Source organism: Sinocyclocheilus anshuiensis, unplaced genomic scaffold (genome assembly GCF_001515605.1).
Source record: "Sinocyclocheilus anshuiensis isolate Anshui unplaced genomic scaffold, SAMN03320099.WGS_v1.1 scaffold281, whole genome shotgun sequence".
In the NCBI taxonomy this organism is placed as follows: domain Eukaryota; kingdom Metazoa; phylum Chordata; class Actinopteri; order Cypriniformes; family Cyprinidae; genus Sinocyclocheilus; species Sinocyclocheilus anshuiensis.
The window spans coordinates 331,424-339,981 of record NW_015540849.1 but is presented as its reverse complement, the minus strand read 5'-3'; the positions used below and the strand labels follow the sequence as shown (position 1 = coordinate 339,981).

The 8,558-nt window shown below is 36.6% G+C and overlaps 1 protein-coding gene across 1 annotated transcript in view; it reads left to right on the top strand.

The window, feature by feature from the left end:
• The first annotated feature begins 1,553 nt into the window (after positions 1-1,553).
• Positions 1,554-8,558, top strand: part of LOC107687697 (pyruvate dehydrogenase E1 component subunit alpha, somatic form, mitochondrial-like) — a 10,467-nt gene continuing 3,462 nt past the window's right edge. The window contains exons 1-5 of the mRNA XM_016485142.1: positions 1,554-1,686; positions 3,142-3,162; positions 5,392-5,460; positions 6,312-6,446; positions 7,584-7,651. Of these exons, the coding sequence (XP_016340628.1) occupies positions 1,630-1,686; positions 3,142-3,162; positions 5,392-5,460; positions 6,312-6,446; positions 7,584-7,651 (350 nt within the window). The 5' untranslated portion in view covers positions 1,554-1,629. The remainder of the gene's footprint in view (positions 1,687-3,141; positions 3,163-5,391; positions 5,461-6,311; positions 6,447-7,583; positions 7,652-8,558) is intronic.

The window sequence follows — 8,558 nt, the reverse complement described above, 5'->3', positions numbered from 1 at the left end:
TATTCATAAAGTCAAAAGGCAATCTAATAATGTGGTCTAAGTTTAAATGTTAAAAAAAGAAATACATTTTAAGAAATCTTGCCATACCAAAAGTGGACGTTTCTGTAGAATGACCCTTATATGGATTTTTGATTAATAATAAAGATGCCTCATGTGTTGGAATTTATGTTAGACTTCATGATGGAAAGGTGTATCTGCTCATAATAATTGACAATCATGGATATCATATCTTCACTTTTTCCAGATGCACTTATTTATGTCTTCAGGGGAAACAGATCCATTTTTGTCCAACCAAATATCCTACAAATTGAGAATGTTCCTCCATCTTCCATCAACCTGCAAGTCAAATCATGGTTCATCAATATAATAATATAAATATTTCAGTTGTATTGCAAATATTTCAGTCATATTCATCACAAGTCTCAGTGACAACTCTTATATATATATATATATATAGAGAGAGAGATAAAAAATATAAATAAAAAAATATAATATAAATAATTAATTAATTAATTTATTTTATATAATTAATTATATAAAATATATATAAATGTTACTTATTAACATTTTATTATATTAATATTTCCAGCAAATTTGCAATGAAAATGTACTGCAGTGTATCACATCCGTGTGGACTGCAACAGATTTGCCAGTTCTTGATGTGAGATGTTACTCCACTCTATCACCAAGGCTCTCGCAAATTCCCTGATATTTCTGGGAGGGGTGGGGGTGGGGGACACATGATTACATGTGGTTTGTCACTACAAGGATGATTAGATGCCCTTCAAGTCTCCCTGCAGCAATGTCTTATGTGTCGTACATTGTGGAGATTGCCGTTTATTGCTCCGGCCACATCTGCACATCTCATACCTCCCTGCAGCAGGACTATGGCATGTTCACAAAGGTGATCTTGGGCATCTTTTTTTGTGTTTTTATGTCGTAAGGTATTTTAAGTGTCACCTTAATTGCCTGTTGCCTATAAACTGTTAGTGTCTGACTGTCCCACAGATGCATGTGCAATAATTGTTTATGGTTCATTGAACATGAGTGGAAAACAGTGTTTAAAATCTTACTAACAAAGATCTGTAAAGCATATTTGCATTTTACAAAATTATCTTTAAAATACAGTACCCTGCAAAAAGGAAAAAGACAGAAATAGACCTTTATCAGGTTAGATGCCATATTTGTATACAATTTCATGCATTAACTAAACAATACAGTGCTATACACCTCACAATTCTAAAATAAATGCTAAACATTTACAATTGTTTTGAAATGTAGTTCTTTGTGTTAGCGCACAAGTAAGTGGGCCTTGTTTGTGGATCAGTGCACTTGCAATGGTGCTTTGGTTAAAAAAACAAAACAAAATTAACAAACATATTTTTTGATGCATGAAGTACCATATGTCACTCTGAAAGGAGAATACAACATTTGAGATGCTAGTGATGCAGGAACCTCAGAAACAGGCCTGAGAAACGCTGTTGTAGTGCGGGCTCTGGCCAGCAGGCGGCGGTATTTCCAATGGAATGTGCAGCGAATCTGCAGCGGGCGTAAACCTCGTTCGCTGCGCTGGTTTGTGTGAGAGAAGGACTGAAGGAGATCTGTTTCTGGTTAGCTGTGGTTAATATTATGCGAAAGATGCTAACCATCATTTCTAACGTTCTGAAGGGCAGCGCCAGCAGGAACGTAAGTATTTTATCCCTTGATTCATAAAGTGTGCTGCTTTGCTTAGTAAAGCAAATTTACGAATGTTTTGAAGGCTAATGAAGCGCAGTAATGCATGTTGACCTTGCCCTGGTAACGTACTCAAGGCCCGGCTGACACCTCGCTAAAGACACATTGCTGTTAAATTCTCACGTTTGTGCTGGTTATTTCACGTCAACTAATGTAGCATTTCTTTTTATTATTGATGTAAGTATAATCAGATATTTTACTGTTTGTACAAAGTGATTTAGCTTGGCTAGCTAGCTAAAATGCACTGGGAGGGTAACGTCTAAAACTGGTTAGTTAACAAACTGTCATTGAACTAACGTTAACCTATAATAAAACACTGTAACAAATGAGAAACAATGTACTTTTCAGGAAACGTTTGGTTGAAATGGTAGTCCGTTTCTGTAATTCTCTGTCAGAAATAAAAGGTGACCTCAGTGAGAGAGAGACAGTCTGTCTTTCATCATATTTACTGTCCAGTGGCAAATGTCCAGATGGTTGATACTCTGTTTTATGCAACATTTAGTGGACAGCAACGTTTTAGTCTGTTTCTAATAGTTTAATGTCACTCAGTTCTTGTCAAGTAGGAGTTTACAACATTATAAGGGTGTCCAAAATTATATATAACATATAAGAATTAATAAGATATTTATGTATATTATTATTATTAATGTTGTTATTAAGAGGCAATATTTTTACTGTTAAATATTTTAAGGGGCATATTTATACCTTTATGAGGGCATGTTTCTCCAAAACCTTATAACATACTCACTTAGTGTCTTCAAAGTGACTTCAAATACTTTAATCAAATTTTAATAGATTTTAATATTTTATTTTAAACAATTGGCCAGTCACTTTTTTAGATTATATACCTCTATTATTTATTGCTAGTTTGACATGTAAATGCTGTTTCTTATCTGTCCTACTTTGTTTTTTTTTCTTATGAAAAATACTTCCATGTGAACTACACATTTGTTCTTAGATATGATAAACTCCTTATTAATCCCATAACTACATTGGCCTGAACATATAATAAAACAACAAAGGAATTCAAAACACGGGTATATTGATGTCTTTTTTCCCCTGAGCCCTGATTAATTTCTTACTCTAGATGACATATTAAAAGTTGCAGTTCATCTGTAATCACGGTATCAGTTTTATTCCTCTAACTGTGACCCTAAGTCTAATAATAAAAGATTTGTTGACACAATGAAATGAATGTCGTTGGTCTGTTGGCACAATAAAATGAATGGAATTTTGCAGAACAAGTCAAGCATCTTTGTTTTCGTGATAATGATTCACATTTCTTTCTCTTTCTCTTTACTAATTCTTATGTATTTCTCTCTCTCTCTCTCTCTCTCTCTCTCTCTCTCTCTCTCTCTCTCAATATCACATTTGCTCATTTTTACTGTTCCATGGGCTTCCTTTAAGGGAGCCGAACTGGTATCAGAGGTAAGGATGGTAGTTTTAGAAATGGGCTTATTGACATGACGTCTGTGCCATCTGCTCTTTTCTTCAGTTTTTGTTCTCTATGTAGTTATGTACATGATTATTATGTTTGCTTGAAATTATTTCATTACGAAGACTTTCTTCCTCACTTATTATTTTTAGATCATCTTTTCTTCCTCACTGAGTTTCCAATTACTGGTTTTGACATATTAAACACGCTTCTGCTACATGCTTTTTACTTGCTGCTCATATAATCGTGACTGTTTTAGTTTGCTGTGTTATGGGTTTGAGGGGAATAATTCTGCTCTATTAACCCGAGCCATTTACTATATCTCACATCATACCTTTAAATCACACACACACACACACACACACACACACAGACGTGTGTATGTTAAAAACACTCCCCGTTTTGTCATGGAAAGTACCCTTTTTTCCTCTGGTGGATTTAGAATCTTTTTTTATAGGAAGAGAGACATCAATTGAAACCTGTTTGAGATACATTGTGGCTTTCTGGTATTTGAAGTTGTGATATGATTTGGCCAATAATATATGTCCATGTGATGAACAAAAATGTCAGTGTCAGTAAGTTGTCAACTGTTTTGCCAATACATACTTTTTTTTAGTTAATTCTGAGTAAATATTGCACAAAATGTGTTCAGTTCATATCACTGTACATCTCAATTTCATAATGAAAATTCCATATGTGGATATTGGCATTATATTGATTATTGGGCACCCTGCTATCTAGAAATCAGTGTCTGTCAACATCTGCCATTTTGAGCATTTGAATGTTATCTGACTGGTAGCCATCAACAGCTTTTTATTGCCTGTGAATAGCCTAGTGTAGGTTAGCATAGATTAGATTGGTTTGTGCAGTAAAATGCCTTCTTTGTGGTCTCTAAATGCCTAAAAGTCTCTTCTTGTTCCTTTAAATGTTCCCTTCGTATGGCCTTCTGAGTCTGAGCCTCTGGAGTGACCTGTGCCCTTCTTTTTACAGTCCTCCACTCTCCGGGCCGTTCTGCAGCTCCTGGCGGTCCAGAGCGAATATGCTAATTTGACCGCTCCACATGATCATGATCCCGACCCCCTTTCACGCTTAAAAGATGCACAACCCCACAGCCCTTTAGCTTCCCCTCCTCTAACACAGATACCTCCTGCAGAATACAAAGATTTAGGACACACTAGCAGTGGCCAGGCTTTAGGACACTTGGGGCCACACAACAGACCTCTGACAGATGTTGTTTCCTCTGAGGCTATAGCTCAGAAAGAAAGTTACGTGGAACCGCTGATGACCAGTGGTTTATCCATCTCAGAAGAAATAAACGTGGTTCCTCCACTTACAGAAAGAGTATCAGAAAAAGAAAAACCTATATTTGAAAAGATCATCAGTCCCGTTATAGATGTTTCTCCATCACCTGCCCTAATTACAGTTAAGTTGCCTAACCCAGCCGCCAGTCCAGCACAGTTATCCCCTGCAGTAGCTAACAGCAGTTTCAGCGTAACCAGCACAGACCCCCACTGTCCCCCAACAGCCGAGAGCCTCCTGGGCCTTGATAATTCCTTCCCAGAGATCACCCACAGCCTGGCTGGAGAGACTCCCTTTGCTTAACATCATTTTAACCCTCCTTATGGTGTATTGCATGTCCCTTCCACTTTACCCAGAGCACTTGCATACTCCAACTCACAATGCTTCGGCCGATGACACTTCAATCACTAAACAAATTGTTCTTCTACAGACTTTATTTGTTGTTTGTGACTGTTAGATATCAGAAGCAACAGATCTGCTCAGCATGTTGGTCCCGCATCTAATTATGGAAGGATTCCTTATGATGTTTCAGTTTTCTACATCCAAACCTATAATCAAAGAGATGTGCAAAGTCAGTGTAGAATAGATGATACCATGCACTGTGTCAGTTTTCCAAATGTAGGCCTGTGTGTTGATTTATTGGTATTAGATTGCAGGTTTGTTGATGTAGTTGTCGAGGAAAATGACAGTGGTCATGTAGGTCGGATTATTACAGATATATTTAGTTTTCCTTGGGCTTACTTCCTGCTTCAGACAGAGTGCTTTGACCGGGGTTGTTAACATTTCAGTTCCTGTCAGATGTGTGTGTTTCCATGTGACTGCTTTTTTTTTTTTTTTTAAACACCACCTTCACTCATTTTCTCAGCTAATTTAAAAAAAATTTTTTTTTAATGTATTTACAAATTTTTTTTTATGTTTCATAGGGCGCAAGAGTGGTGGTATCTGCCAGGACCTATGCAGACTTTACCCCTCAGGCCTCCTTTGATATTAAGGTGAGTTTATCAGATCAGCAGTTGCTTAATTTATTATGTAATATTTATTTTAGTGCATATACACTACCGTTCATAAGTTTTGCGTTGGTACATTTTTTTTTTAAAGAAATTAATATTTTGAAATATTATTATTATTTTTTTAATTCACCACAGTTTACATAAAAATATTAAGCAGCACATCTGCTTTCAACATTGATACTTTGAAGTGTTTTTTGAGCACCAAATCAGTATATTAGAATAATTTCTGAAGGATCATGTGACAGAGTAATGGCTGCTGAAAATGTAGCTTTTCTATTATAGAAATAAATGACATTTTAAAGGGGTCATATGATGCTATTTTAAAGATCATTATTTTGTGTATTTGGTGTAACAGAATACGTTGACATGCTTTAATGTTCAAAAAACACATTATTTTTCAAATACATTACTGTACTGTTACATACTGTACATTATTGTAGGTCCTTTATGCCCCGCCTCTCTCAAACGCGTCGTTGTCAACAAAGCCCCCTCCTTTGACAAGCGCAGTCTGCTCTGATTGGCCAGCTGACCCAGTGAATTGTGATTGGCCGAACACCACAAGCACGCGTCGGACTTTGCAACTTTACAGATCTTCTTTATGCACCAAGAGCTTGTAACACGCCAAAGAGAAAGGAAAACTTGGAATCGCATCATATGACCCATTTAAAATATAATAAAATAGAAAACGGTTATTTCAAATTAATTGTAATAATACTTGACGATATTAGTGTTTTACTGTATTCCTGATCAAGTAAATGCAGCCTTAGTGAGCAGCAAGGCGGTAAAACATTTTAATGCATTTGAAAGCATAAACATTTTTTTTCTTTTGGCAGAAATGTGATGTACACAAGCTGGAGGAGGGCCCTCCACTGCAGGCTGTGCTTACAAGAGAGGAGGGGCTTCAGTACTACCGCACGATGCAGACCATAAGACGTATGGAGCTCAAAGCCGATCATGCTGAAGGTGAGGTACAATTCATATTTCTTCATTAAATAACTCCTAAAGTAATTTGAAAACTTTCTGTAAGACGTAATTTCACAAACAGTGCGAGTGAATGACCGCGCGCACTCTCTCTCTCTCTCTCAAAATGCGCAAATGGCTTCAAATCGCATCACGTCTGCACTATAAGCGAGCTGCACAGTTGACAGGAATTATCACTTGCACAATCGAGGTAGTGTTACATCGTCACTAAAGTTTATGAATTGCATTTCTTTTTAATTCTTGCCAGTGTTTAAACCATTTAGCACTCGCGCCGGTCTCCGTTTGCAGTGCGTATGCGGTGCATATTTTTTTCCACGCTCATGTTTAACGGATTTTAAAGCATTCATGCAACACGGTTGCGGTCCGGAAGTGCGTTCCAGGAGCGGTGCGTCTGCAGCAGTGCAGAGATCGTTTCCGCTGCATGCGCTAAATTAAAGTGACAGCGCATTGTTTGCTGTAAATATGGAAACGAAAATGTAGAAATTACACCATAAATGCATATAATTAAAGTTTGCTGTGTTTCACAGTCAACACATATGGCTTGTTGGCTAGGTTTAAAGGAAAAGAGCACTTTTAGATAAACAAGGCAATAATAGATGGCACTCGTGGAGGTAGAAAAACAAAGTTCTTTATGAACCGCAGGATTGCTTGTAATAAAGAATTAAGTGCAAAAGAAAAGGCAGTAGAGCTGACTGTTTCTGTCAATGGTAAGTTTTAATTTAGAATGTTTATGATAACATAAGAAAAGTAGTTTAAATGTTTTGCCACTTGCTTGAGCAACTGTGTTGTGCTGTGTGTAAGCTATTGTGCAACAATTGCATGACTGTAAAAACAAAAATGCACTTCATGATCGAACATTTAGGTGAGATAAATATATATTTTTGAAAAATCTAAAAAAAATGCTCCCCTCCACCCTGAATAAATGGCTTTAAAAAGATCAATATCGGTGATCGGTATCGACAGATACTGCTTTCTGTGATCGGCAATCGGTGATCGGCCTCAAAAATCCTGATAGGAGCACCCCTAATTGTTACACTTATAAAATGTTTTCTGTTTGAATATACACTCATGGAATATAAACAGTTATCTAGCAATAATAAGACATCTGAAATTTATATTCATAGGGTCCCATTTTGATGGAGCTGCAGACCTATCGTTACCATGGACACAGTATGAGTGACCCAGGAATCAGGTAGTATTTTATATAATCTCAAACAAAGCTCACTGTTGCTTTAAGCAACCAGCAGTCCTTCTTGGGTTATATATAGACTGGAGAGTGGATATCATTATACAGTGAATGACACATGCGTCATAACATTTTACTAACCATGCATGTGATATATATATATATATATATATATATTAAAAAAATGCTTTACCATATAAACTGGGCAACACAGTCTATCATTGAAATTTTTGGGGTCAGTAAGATTTTTCTTTCATGTTTTTGAAAGAAGTCTCTTAAAGGAACACTTTCATTTTTATTGTTTTTGTTTGTGCTATTGATTGTCATTAATTTATTTGTTCTTATTTTATTTACTATTGTCTTTTTTAGTTAAAATAAGGCCATGTTCACACGTACACGTGTATTTTTATAAACTGAGTTTTTCCTTCTTCCGTTTATAAAAAAATCTCCATCCACATGAAAATGCAAACGCGTGGTCCAGTGACCAGAGAGTTTCTATATTTTTCCTATTTAAAACTTGACTCTTCTGTAGTTACGCCTGAAAATAGTCCAAGCTAGGTAACTTCCAATAAGCATATTTTCAGGCGCTGCGTTATATCATACAGGGTTCCCACACTTCTTGAAAGTACTTGAATTTCAGACATATGGATTCAAGGCCTGGAAAGTACTTCAAAACAAACATAAGTCCTTGAAAGTGCTTGATTTAAATTTGAAATAAATTGTTTATGGCGCTATTTAAAAAATTGTCCTATATGTTCTGTCAAAGACCGAACAACCGGCACTAATGATTGGGGGTGGAGATGGGGGAGCGCGGAAAAAAAACTTGTGTGTGTTGACACGCAGCCTAGAGACCTGAGCGGGACAGTTTTCTTAAGCCCGCTCCCCCTGAATTTCTGACCATTACCGCCCACTC